This window comes from Triturus cristatus, chromosome 7 (assembly GCF_964204655.1).
Source record: "Triturus cristatus chromosome 7, aTriCri1.1, whole genome shotgun sequence".
NCBI classification, from domain to species: domain Eukaryota; kingdom Metazoa; phylum Chordata; class Amphibia; order Caudata; family Salamandridae; genus Triturus; species Triturus cristatus.
Genome location: NC_140590.1, coordinates 1,866,339,197 through 1,866,353,171, shown reverse-complemented (window position 1 = coordinate 1,866,353,171; position 13,975 = coordinate 1,866,339,197). Strand labels below are relative to the sequence as shown.

Below are 13,975 nucleotides of genomic sequence, written 5' to 3'. Positions count from 1 at the left end.
TCTTGCCGCACTACACCAACGGGAAGCCTTGCAGCCGCAGGCTGCAGCCCAGATGCCTCTTGCCGCACTATCGGCACATCAGTCTCCTCCTCTAACACAGGCACTTCATCCGCACTAAGAGTATCTTCATCATCTGATGACCCCATACGGAGAGAAAACTCACTGCCAGAATCGTCCCCTGCCTCCTCTCCCTCAGAAGCAGAGTCAGTCTCTGAACCAATATCAGAGGAAGACTCAAACAGCAAACCAACAACCTGCTGAGCAGTCATCCTGCGGCTAGCCATTATACTTACTAAGATAGAAGACTGCACAAACAAGTCAACAACAACCAACAATGTGCAAACCAAGTAAGTAAAGAAATGTGTACCTTTTATCACAAAGATCAATGTACTCAAAAACTATACAATCCAATTACAAGACACAGCTGCACTCACCAGAAACAAACTCTGCAGTGACACAGCAAAGACCAACGATATCAAACTAGAAAGAAGAAAAAAAAACAAATTACTCACAAGACAACAAAATACACATCGAGCACCAATGCAAAAAGTTTTTGACACTCAAAAACCAAACATACTGCTATTATTACACCATTTGCAAAAAAAAAACAGGCAGAGAAATCAAACACATTTACATTGTACAAAAAAACATTCTCTTACCAAACTACACAAACAGCAGAACCACCAGTAACAAAACGTCAACGTGAAAAGAAGAAAAGCCTTCACCTAGAACAAAAAAGTAAACAAAAAAAAACATTACAATTGGAAATCACAAAAAATATAACAATAAACATTATAACATGCCATGTCACTACCCAAATGGTCAATCGGGTTGTGTGCCAGGTGGGGCAGAAAACAGCAGGAAAAAAAAGGCTACTCAGTCCCGGGGCGGGTGAGCCAAATACATATAACAAATTGCACCCTGGAAGCGAGGGGTCACTTCTATTTCTAATTGAACTAATTCCCTGGTGTCTAGTGGACTTTTCTGCCCCCAATGGGAGCAGAAACGGCAAAAAAATAAAACCGATCTGCCCCCAGAGGGGGCAGAAAAGTCTTCAAAAAATTTAGGGGCCCAAGGAAGCGACCCTTGCCCAAGGGGTCGCTTCCTACAATAATATTTATATCCCTGGTGTCTAGTTGGCTTTTCTGCCCCCCCCCCCCCTGGGAGCAGAAACGGACAGAAAGACGACCAATCTGCCCCCAGGGGGGGCAGAAAAGTCTTCTAAATAATTAGGCCGCAAAGGAAGCGACCCTTGCCCAAGGGGTCGCTTCCTACATAAAGAAAAAGACATCCCTGGTGTCTAGGGGGCTTTCTGCCCCCCCTGGGGGCAGAAACGGGCAGAAAGACGACCGATCTGCAGAAAAGTCTTCTAATTATTTTGCCACCCTAGGAAGCGACCCTTGCCCAAGGGGTCACTTCCTACATAACATAAAAGACATCCCTGGTGTCTAGTGGGCTTTTCTGCCCCCCCCGGGGGCATAAACGGGCAGAAAGAAGACCGATCTGCCCCCAGGGGGGGCAGAAAAGTCTTCGAATTATTTGGCCCCCCAAGGAAGCGACCCTTGCCTAAGGGGTCGCTTCCTACATAACATAAACGACATCCCTGGTGTCTAGTGGGCTTTTCTGCCCCCCCCCTGGGGGCAGAAACGGGCAGAAAGCGGACCGATCTGCCCCCAGGGGGGGCAGAAAAGACTTCGAAAAATTTTGCACCCCAAGGAAGCGACCCTTGCCTAAGGGGTCGCTTCCCAAATTCAAAGAAACAAATCCCTGGTGTCTAGTGGGGCATCCCTACTCCACGATCGCGACGCTGTGCGCGATCGTGGAGCAGGAATGCCCTGTATTGAGACATCGGGGGAGAGGAAATACTCTTTCCTCTCCCCCGATGCCTCAATACAAAAGAAATCACCCCCGCGGCCCCCACCGGACAAGGGAACCTACCTGCTGCTGCCTTGGACGCGCTGGAAGAAATGGATTCCAGCGCGTCCAACGCTTCCTGATGACGCCGGCGCGCGCTGTGCGCGCTGACGTCATCAGAAAGCGTGGGGGGGCTCGGGGGTGGCAGCGGAAGCTCTTCCGCTGCCACCCCCGTAAGTGGGGGCACGATCGATGCACAAGGGGGGGAGCACCAGCGCTTCCCCCAGGGGCTGTCCTCATGACGGAACGGTTCCGTCATGAGCACAGCCCAACCGATGCTCATGACGGAACCGTTCCATCATGAGCATCGAAGGGGTTAATATTCATGAGCCTCGCAATTTGCAATCCCATTGAGAATCCCAAACAGTGTTAAACACACTGTTGTACATGCAAAATAGCAAATGACTCGCAATTTGCGATGCGCTATTTTGCAGGTTGTACATCTGGCCCTAAGTTCTTCTACTGTAAGTGGTGTATTTTCAGACCCTATTTATCTTTGATGATGAAGAAATGGTGGCCATCGGAATCTCCCAGCATTTACTTTCTACCTCGACCTCAACATCGCTTATGGTCAGTGTCTTTTGATGTCACACAGTCATTTTCATATTTTTTATGTGTTCTATATGTATTATCCACTAATGCTCCTGGTATCTACACTCACATGTTATCATTATCAGAAATATACCTGACAGAAACTAATAGCAGGGCATCACTTTTGCTTTATTACTTTTAAATGATGGTTCTCTGGTGGCGCACACGTATGTCATCATCTCTCCCCTTCATATCTCTCTCTCTCTCTCTCTCTCTCTCTCTCTCTCTCATTGTTTGAATCTTGTATAGTTTGCTGTGGGAACACGACGAAAGCTAATAATGTTACTCTCTGTTTATTCCAATAGGTGATAAATCCCTGGAACTTGAAAACTGAAATTCAGTTAAAGTCATTGAGTGCCTTGCACTGCCGAGCGATATAGTAATGACAAATGGGACATAATCAATTCTCTGTGTCACATAGTCAATACTTTTAACACATCAGACACTCAAAGGAAAACAAAAGATTAAACCATGGTTTAAAAAGAAAAGATTGTTATTCACAATATCACAAACATATTTCAAATCTAAAACAAGGTTAATTTAAATAAACTTTGTTGGAAAGAGTCAGTCACTCAAAAAGACTTTCTGTCAATCAAAGAAGCTGTACTCCAGAGAAAACTTATCAATGTATTGAACATGAAATAGCTTCAAGGAAAGTGAACGTGTAACCGGCATCTGCAAACTCACACTGGCAACCACATCAATGCTCCAAGTGTAAGAAAAGCTTCAGCGAGGAAGGACTTGATACTATGCACCAGAGTACACACATTACGAGTTGGTGGCAATCTTTATCAGTGCGCTGAACATGGAAAATGCTTCAGTCAAACAGGAAACCAAACAGGTGATAGACCTGAACGAATTTTAGTGAGAGAGAGAATACGTATAGGCGAGAACATTAACGATGCTCAGAACATGGAAAAAGGTTAATCTGAAAGTCGTACCAATCACGGGAGAGGGCTCTCAGGTGAAAAACTTCATCAAAGTGTGAGTACCATTAGAGTAAGGACATTTTACAAATTGTCTTAGAAAAACATACAGATTAGAAACCTTATCAATCTAGCGAATGTGGGGAAAGATTCAGTAAGAAATCACATATGTCTCTCCACCAGATAGCACACACTGTTGAGAAACCTTTTCTATGTTCAGAATGTGGGAAAGGGTTCAAAGGGAAAAGAAGTCTTACTATTCACCGAAGATTACATTCAGATGAAAAATGTTTTCAATGCTCAGAATGTGGCAAACGGTTCAGTAGGAGAGCCCATCTTACTAATCACGAGAGAGCACACACTGGCGAAAGACCATTTCAGTGCTCTGAATGTGGTAAAAGGTTCTGTCAGAAAGTCGCTCTTATTATGCACCATCGGACACATACGGGGGTTAAACCTCATCAGTGCCCTGAATGTGGGAAAAGGTTCTGTCGAAAAGATAGCCTTAATGTTCATCAGAAATCACACTCAGGTGACAAACCATATCAGTGCTCAGAATGTAACAAAAGGTTTGTTCATAAAACACATCTTATGATTCATCAGCGAGTGCACACTGGAGTGAAACCGTATCAGTGCACTGAGTGTGATGCTGCCTTTATCATCAAAAGCAGTCTTAATAATCATCAGAAAAAACATACAGGTGAAAAGCCTCATGAATGTGTTGAATGTGGGGCAGTCTTCATCGGCATAGAAACTCTTACCGTCCACCATAGAACCCATACAGGTGAGAAACCTTACCAATGCAGCGAATGTGGGAAAAGATTCAATAGTGAAGCAAATTTTACAACTCATCAGAAAGTGCACACAGGCGTGAAACCGCATCAGTGCACTGAATGTGGGATTAACTTTAGTGATAAAGGATGTTTCATTCGGCACCAAAGAAGACATACAGAAGAGAAACCTTTTCAGTGTATTGAATGTGGAAAAAGGTTCTCTGTGAAAAGAAGCCTTACTATTCACCAGAGAGTACACTCAGGCGAGAAACCTTATAAATGTACTGAATGCGGTAAAAGGTTTAATGGGAAAGGAAATCTTGCTATTCACCAGAGAGTACACACTGGCGAGAAACCTTATCAGTGCACTGAATGTGAGGCTACCTTCTGTGACAGAGGAAACCTTAACAAACACCAGAAAAGACATACAGGTGAGAAACCTTATCAGTGCATAGAATGTGGGGCTGCCTTCGGCGACAGAGGAGGCCTTACTCAACACCAGAGAATACATACAGGTGAGAAACCTTATCAGTGCACTGAATGTGGTAAAAGGTTTATTGTAAAAGGAAATCTTACGACTCACCAGAGAGTACACACTGGTGAGAAACCTTTTCATTGCACTGAATGTGGGACTAGCTTCTGTGACAAAGGAAGCCTTACTAAGCACCAGAGAACTCATACAGGTGAGAAACCTTATCAGTGCAGTGAATGTGGGACACACTTCAGTCGCCCACATATCCTAGCTGGACACATTAGAACTCATACAAGAGAGACTCCTTATGAGTGCATAGAATGTGGGAAAAAGTTCAGTGCGGAAGGAAATCTTACAACTCACCAGAGGGTGCACACAGGAGTGAAACCGTATCAATGCACTGAATGTGGGAAAAGGTTCAGTTTGAAAGGAAGTCTTACTGTTCACCAGAGATTACACACAGGTGAGAAACCTTATCATTGCACTGAATGTGGAAAAAGGTTCAGTTTCTCAGCAAGTCTTACTGTTCACCAGAGAATACACACAGATGAGAAACCTTATCAGTGCACTGAATGTGATAAAAGGTTTAATGCAAAAGAGGCTCTTACTACTCACCAAAGAGTACATACTGGTGAGAAACCTTATCAGTGCACTGAATGTGGTAAAAGGTTTACTATAAAAAGCACTCTTACTATTCACCAAAGATTACATACTGGTGAGAAACCTTATCGGTGCACTGATTGTGGGACTAGCTTCTGTGACAGAAGAAGCCTTACTAAGCACAAGAGAAAACATACAGGTGAGAAACCTTATCAGTGCTCTGAATGTGGGGCAGGCTTCAGTCGCCCACATATCCTAGCTAGACACCTTAGAACTCATAGAGGAGAGACTCTTTATCAGTGCACATAATGTGGAAAAAGATTCTTTCAGAACGGAAATGTTAATTGTCACCAAAGAATACACACATGTGATAAAACGTATCACTGCTCAGATTATGGGCAATTAGAGGGAGTCCTAAAATACACCAAATCATACACACAGATGAGAAGCCTTATCAATGCTCAGAGTGTTGGAAAGGCTTCATTCTAAAAACAGGTCTCTCTAGACACCCGAGGGCACGTGTGGACAGAAATGCTAACTTATTCCTCCACTTGCAAGACTGAGCTGGGTACTGTCACATGAGGTGAGTGGTTGTAGAAGACCTTTACCAGAGCTCAGCATTGCAACACCCTGTCACGCCAGATCCACCGTAACAGCCCCAAAACCAATTCTGGCCACATGTTTGGTTGAGATATTGATGAATCTTCATAGTGAATTATTGTCCTGCTGGCATTGGACAATCGTAAATATTGATGATCAAAAAACAGCATCTCAAAACAAGAGTCCAAAGATACAAAAGTCAGAAAGCTATTGACTGTGCGTTGAAAGTAGGATGATGAAGATGAGACAATGTTTATGATTTAATAGTCCGGAACACAATGCAGGCAAATTGCGGCATATCAAACAGATTAGGCCATTGGCAAACAAGGCCACCATAAAATATGAAAAACAAAGCACCCCTTCCTGACTCTCTCTCCTCCTAGTTTATACAGCAATAGAAATGATGTCATGTAAAAAAAGAATTGATAAAACTTATACCTCTTTATGTGCAACACCAGGCATTTGAACAGTGAGCAGCAGGAACACTGTAATGGGCAAGAACTTTGAGATCCGTCGAGGAGCCATTTGCAAAACCTTCAATTGTGAAGAAAACAAGGACTGTAATTCTGAAGCGAAATGAGGCATTTAAAATTGTCAATTGAAATTCAACAGATATCCCAGAAATCAGTGTTGCTCATCCAAATAAAACAATACAAATAGCAAACCCTCCTGAGAAAAATAAGACAAAAAACAACTTAAATCCTTTGAAAACAGGACAGGAAGTAGAACTAAATCATGACAACCTTTGAAGTAATCCTTAAAACATTCTCGATGAATTAATGGCAACCTGGCTTTTTTATGTTCTCTCTTCTGGGTACTGCGCCACATTTTGGCAGAACTGGAAACTATTGCTTTTTTTATGTGATGGATGGCTAGTCCCTCAGTACCAAATAGGTGATTATGAAACATAAGACACTTGGGTTGGACAGCTTCACTACGGTTCTTTTTTATGCGTGTCAGTTTTGATCACAGACCATTTTTAACGTTTCAGCAACTTCTAACATGGCATCTGGTTCCATTTGTATTACCCTGTTTGTTGATGATATTTCTTTTCCTTATGTTTTTAAAGCTTATGCTGCAGTGCTCTGATTTTTAGCTACGTACATTCACCCAGCTGCTTTTGCAGTGTCTGCTCCACAAAACAGATTTGACTCCAGTTTAGAGAGCAGTCAGCCAATGCACATGTATAATCTTTATGCTCCTATGTGAGAAAGGTCACATGAGATTCATTCAAAATGACTGCTAATCTCATAAACCTTACCCTGATGTGGATCAATTTGTTTCTATTCATTCATTTCATACAAATAGTTGAATTAGCACGTAATGTAAGGAATATGATTCTATTCTCAGATCACGGTGTTACAAACCTAGTGCTCATACGGGTGCATGTATTTACAAGTGAACTTCTCATCCCCGATACAGCTGCGGCTGTAACATCATTTGAGAATGCATAGAAATCCATGTTCAGTTCATCAAATTATACCTCGGGATGTGTCGTTGACGTTTTGACCCTAACTTAAACTAGATGCTCTCATCGGGACTGGTGCCATATGCCCTTCCCCCCATGGGCACATGGCAGGAGAATGCAGTAAATCATTTTAACAAGTGAAAAAAACTAAGTTAAAGGTTACATAAAGTTCTAGAAACTCCAAAAAAAGTGATGATTAGGTTTCTGGTTTTCCAGTATTTATTTTTTAACATTTGCATATGTATTTATGAATATTTATGTTTTTGCCATCTTGTTCAGATTTATGCATAATTATTTATAGTTTTGTGAACAAGTAGGTTGTATCTTCTACATTTCCACATTTGTTTAACTGATAAATGTGAATTTATACTCTGATGTTTTTCTGATTTTACCACATTACAAAGCCAAATATAATAAAACATTGAACCCAAATGAAAAGGTTAGCATCATAACTCAAACAAATGTTGAGGTATGGAGTCATTGAGGGAAAGCTCATCCTGTTTTTAGACTCGGTACGCTGTAAACCTGCACAGCTATTGAGCTGGAAGACATAAATTATCGCATAGACTGCCACCAAAAATAAGTTATGCTGAGCTTTTGTAAGCAAATTAAAAATGCATTTTTGCTGGTACATTCAGTTCAATTGTAACTACTAAGTCAATATTGTATACTCTTTAATTACCTACTGGCGGTCGCCAGTAGGTAGTTATAGTTAGGACCCTGTTTCCATAGGAAAACCGCAACATTCTATTTGGAATAACTTTGGCGCCGGTCGACGAATCCTCGCGAAATTTTCAAAACTAATGGGGCGCTACGCTCCGCTCCTACCCTGAAAGTCTCGGGGGGATTCGTCAAGCGGGGGCTGAGAAAAAAGGGGGGTCCCAAAACGCGTTTTTCCCATGCATTTTTCCATAGGACCTTTAGACACAGCTACAGCCCGAACGGCTGAACAGAGTTACTTGAAATTTGGCAGAGAGGTAGTCTACAGGTCAAGGAAGTGCCTTTTGTAGGTCTGGTGTAAATCTGTTCAGTAGTTCCTGAGAAAATAGCATTTAAATCAATATATATATCTGTGGCAGCTTACGGTGCGCTTACCGTGCGCTTACGGTAAGCTTACCGTACGCGTACGGTGCCGTGCGCGAGCGCGATTGTGATTGGCTGTTAAATCTTAGTAAACATTCGAATCGGTCGAAACCAGGAAGCGGGGGGCCGCCATTTTCTCTCTCGCACTCTGAGGGGGGAAGGAAAAACAAAGGTTGAAAACATGTAAAGGGGCAGGTTAGACAGCTCCTAACCATCTAGCCTTGATTAAGCTGTCCCAAAAGAACCCCCAAGGCCAAAAATGCAATTTTATTTTTTTTCGAAAAAACGCCGATTACGCTTACCGTACGCGTACGGTAAAAATTAATTATAAAAAAAAAACTATCCATATTTTCCCACCCCCGTGTGCAAAAGGTGCCCGCAGAGCACCTTTTGTGCATGGCATTTATAACAATGGAACAAATAATAGATTACCTTTCTCAATGAAGCGCATAATATGTCCTCCGTGTGCGGACGGTGCGCGAAGCGCATCGTGCGTACATGGCACATCCAGCGTAACGTGGGCACGCGGTGCGCGTACGGCACTAACTGCGTAAAGTGGGCGCGCGGTGCGCGAAGCGCACCGCGTGCTCACTGTGCGCGCACGGTGCGCGAAGCGCACCGTGCGCGCACGGAACGAACTGCGTTAAGTGGGCGCGCACGCCACGAACGGCGTAAAGTAACTTAGCATTTAAAAAAACGTACAAATTCACTGAAAAAACCATAGGTTTCACACACGTTATAGTTAGGAATTAGCATTTAAAAAACCTTGCAAATTCACTGAAAAAACCATAGGTTTCACACATGTTATAGTTAGCTGGACATTTTACTCATAAAAAACCAATGAAATTCCCCCGTTATAGTTAGTGCAGGCAACTATAACTCACGCGACCGCAATCCTCTGCTGATGACATATGTGTCTTTATGAAAAAAAAATATTTGTAATATATGTATAGCTAAAATTTAATGGAAGAAGACATGGGCAAATAAGTGTCTAAATACAGTATTAGCATCAGCAGAGGATTGCGGTCGCGTGAGTTATAGTTGCCTGCACTAACTATAACGGGGGAATTTCATTGGTTTTTTATGAGTAAAATGTCCAGCTAACTATAACATGTGTGAAACCTATGGTTTTTTCAGTGAATATATATATTATATATATATATATATATATATATATATATATATATATATATACATGCCACACTAGTGAAATAAATGTAGAGATGAGACATAACAGATATCCATGTAATGTGGTCCAGTATTACCATTGATGCGTTCTCCTGCCATCATAGACCATGGGGCCACAGACAAAGTGGCTTATAAATATCACCAGAAACCTGAGAGAATAATACTCCACTATGTAAGAATATAGAAAATAAATCTACCTTTTCCCAGTGCAAAACCATATCTTGTCTCTGGCAGGGAGAGCTTGTTGGAGCTGTCTTCTTCAAGGTGCAGCTAACAGCGGGCACTGCTTACAAATAGATTATTTAAGTTATGTTTATGTTTCTTCAACAGATTTTTTATAAGACAGTTGACGAATGGTCAACACCAGTGGGATTATGTGATTTAGTGGCTGCGGCATTTACCACATATTTATGGATTTATTGGCCTTATCTTATTATTTGGAAGATAATTTGCAGATTTCTTCCCCAAAAAGTTCTAGGTCAAAATAATACCACTAGAGGATGAGCCACATAATGCAGTATAATGTGCCTCTTCTTGCAGCTTAATTGAGAAAAAAACAACCACTTTCTTTGATCCGTCAATGTTACATAATCATGGTGGCTTTGACAATGGTAAAGCACCAAAGACTAGTTTTGAGCTGTCTTTATGATGCGGTAATCTTTAGTTCAGAGGGACCCATTAAATATGTTCTATATTTCATGAGTCGCTGTTCTTCCTGTGTACCACTTACTCTAAAAGATGGCATAATAACATGAAAATGAATCCCAACGTTGTCAGTTAGACATACTTGTCGGTTTTAGGCATGTTCTTTAATTTCATCCTTTCCCAAACTGAAACAAGGAGTCATCTCTCTCAAGATGGATGAACGCTCACATTCCTCACAAAAGTTCAACTGTTCATAGAGAATTCATAGTACACAGCTCATCTAAATATATTCTCTGATTTTAACTTATCAAAACCGAAACCATTTATGAACTTCACAAAAAATGTAAAATCATTGTTTACACAGGTAATGTCTCAATACTAACAAAAATGTAAATTAGCAGGTAAAATAATGTGTAGAAAATGGTTTTATGTTTTGTGACGCATACTGTGAGATTTTTGAGTTATTGATAGTGGAAGGCATGATTTGGAAACATGGATAAAATACATAAAAAGTAACTGTGAAGCTGATTAGAGCCTTAAACAGATATAATATACTTTCCATATAATTATATTTAAAGCCAGCATGTTTTTGGCAAAGACCATAATTTTAATTTCAAACTGGAAATGGGCAGTTTAGATGATTTTATGTAATTTTGAATGAGAAGGAGGCGACAACTGTGAAATTCACCAGGCAATATTAAGTGTACTTTTAAAGGAAATTCCATACATTGAAATTTTCAAAAATATGGTTTGAATGACAATGCAATGAAATCATGTAGAACCAAGGCCAGGCAATATTTGTTTTGGATCACACCAATGTGTTTGTCTAGGTTAGTTTATGTGAACCACTTCACAATTTTATTTTATTTCAGAGATTAGTCGTGATTTTTTAAAAATTCTAGTTTCTGTTTGTTTTGTCTCCCTTTTCTCTGGTTGTATTTTAATATTGTCTAAAAATATTTATTTTCTCATAAAACAAACTCAGTAAATCTAGAAGGAGCTTAGATTTACCAGTTCCCAAAATATACTATTATGCGAATGTACCCAACAACCATAATCACTTGAGGAGAAAATAGAGATTACAACATATAACATCAAAGCAAAGGTGCACCACACGAGAAAATTTGACAATCACAAAGTTCATCTCCAATAGTAAGATCTCTTCAAAACTCGTTTCTTTTATTCATTTTATGTAGAACATGCAATTCAGTTCCTGTAACTCTACAGATAGAACAGCCGACGCGTTTCATCCTAATACAGGACTTCTTCAGAGCGCTAATTATTAATGGAGTACGAAGTAATGTCTTCCTGAATGTTCACCATTGGCTTATTATGGGGAATATTGTCCCATCCAACAATATCGCAATCTAATAGTTACGATCCAAAACAAACTCCAGAAAGAGACGTAACGATCCAACGCCAAAGCAGGAAAAGATTACAACATAGTCGAAAAAGAATACCTTCGGGTATTCAACTACATATTGTAGAATAACATTCGCTAGCATGACCCAAAGAAAAAGATCCACTATAGAAACACAGGTGATCACAACTACAGAGACCACACATGAGAAAATAGGAAAGAAGATCTCAGCCCTGCAGTGAATAAATACATAATTTGTACAAAAGGGTAGTAGTGTTCCCTAACGTGAATAAATACATTTAAACTGGCAGAATAGAGAAACTGCATTTAGTGGCATTAGCTAAAGGAACTGTTATGAAACAACAAAAGAATAGCTAGACTTGTACATAATGGTATTAAACACAAGCTATTGACATATAGCCAAAATCCTGTATTGCAAATGGGGAGCCACGACAGTTGTGATATTGACTGCAGCAGTAACAAAAAACTGCAGGAGTACGTTTAGGGTGTAAAAACAAACCAAAGATATAAGGACGTCCAACAAAAAACCTCAATCTTAAATGAAGCAGCCTGGGACTTAATTATGTTATGAGATTTCCTATATGCCTGATAGGGTATTCAACTACATGTGTTTTCATTGTGCCTTGAGTGCATGTACTCCTGCCATCCTTTAAGTAAACGGTTTGTTTCCAAAATACCTTTTCTTCATGAAAGTGATACATGGATAGAAGAATGCATCCTTGCTTTTGGATGCTAATTAATAAAAATATTCTTCCTGCTTTGTTGTTCAAATTAAACCTTATTTATCAATGCGGACACTGCACTGTCGGTTGTTTACTAATGTGCTGTGGCTCGTAGTAAAATACATGTTTGATTAGATTGTAGAAAGGGGAAGCAGCAGCTATTAAATCCTGAGAAATTAAAGTTATTAATGATGATATATGTAGGAGATTGGAACCATGAAGGATGCTGAACAGCTGTACCGAATGCTTGAAGTTTGACTAGCAGGAGAGCTCTGACCCTATTCTGCACTGACTACTCTTCAGCTTGCTTTCCTTTCATGTCTATTTCCTGTGCATCACTGTTAATCGTTCAGTCCACCCAGGACAAGCAAGATCTCATGTCCCATGAACAGCAGGCATGAAGGTCAGATTTTACTCCTGCTTCCTGTAGGGCCACCCTCAGTGGACAACCTATGGCTCTCTTTGATGTCCTTTAGTGTCCTTGAAGCAGTCTCCCACTACCCTGCCATCTGGTGACACCGTTGATTGCTACATCCTTCTCGTACTAAGAGCACAACCCCTTTGATTCCATTGCCTTGGCAGGGACTGCCTCGTTTGTTTCTTCAGCAGCAGAGTTGCTGCTTTGTATTTGTGTCCCGTATAGTGTTGCAGCTGAAACATGCTGATGCCCCTCAGTTACAGATACTGAGAACAATGTTGTGACTCTTTGACAGAAGGCAAATAAAAAATAAAAAATTCTGTTTCACAACTGAGACTTTGGACTCTGCGTTGGCCACACCCCGAACATATGTGCTGTTCTATTCATCTCCAGTTGTTCTATCATGTCTTTTCCTTTTATGTCAGAGTGGAGGCCCCGTGAACGTTCATGATCTGCACTAACCAGCTGTCTACCAGCTGCCAACTTCTCCAAGTGCCTGGGGAGTCTTTGCTTTGCTTCATTTGTTGCTGATTTTACTCATGTGATTTGCTTTCTCTGTGCCTCAACTTTAGTGTCTGACAATGGAAATTAGATTAGCATCTTTTCAAGTTTGTTCATCTTTGCTATTAAAATAGTTGCAATAAGATGCTTTCTTTTTTAAACATGCTTTCCCCTCCTACTTGTGCAAAAGGGTTCTGTATTGTTACGCATTTCTTGTTGCTTTCAGTTTTTTTGCTATGGCTTTGTGTAAACAATTCATAATTGATTGTTTCATCTCAGTAATCTTTGTAAGGCCTCTTTTTTGACAGCTGATTTATATAAATAAATATGTGAATAAAATGTGATACATTTCTTGACATTTTTGAGTGAAGTACTAGAGCAGGTGGCTTACCCAAGATTACAAGTACTGAGTAAGTTTGTGTTTATTTGACAAAGGGTAAAGCACAACACCCATTTTGTTATTGTGTGTTGTGTGCGTCTCTTTGTCTCCTCCAGTTATCTAACGGACATGGCAGGAATCTCTGCCAAACTCCAATGCACATGACTGGCTCCCACGAGTCACACAGCCAGAGACAATACCTGTTGAACGCAACCTGGATAAGCCTAAAGGGAAAAGACCCCTGTGATCAATGCGAGACAAATACCCACTGAGCGCGTATGTACGAGGGACGCTTAGTGGCTGAAATAGAAACG

General features: G+C 40.8%; 1 protein-coding gene across 1 annotated transcript in view; it reads left to right on the top strand.

Moving 5' to 3' along the window:
* The first annotated feature begins 3,463 nt into the window (after window positions 1–3,463).
* LOC146813536 (uncharacterized) overlaps window positions 3,464–13,975 on the top strand; it is a 122,868-nt gene continuing 112,356 nt past the window's right edge. Inside the window, 2 exon segments of the mRNA XM_085615438.1 lie at window positions 3,464–5,708; window positions 5,711–5,837. Coding sequence (XP_085471564.1) covers window positions 3,600–5,708; window positions 5,711–5,837 — 2,236 coding nt within the window. The 5' untranslated portion in view covers window positions 3,464–3,599.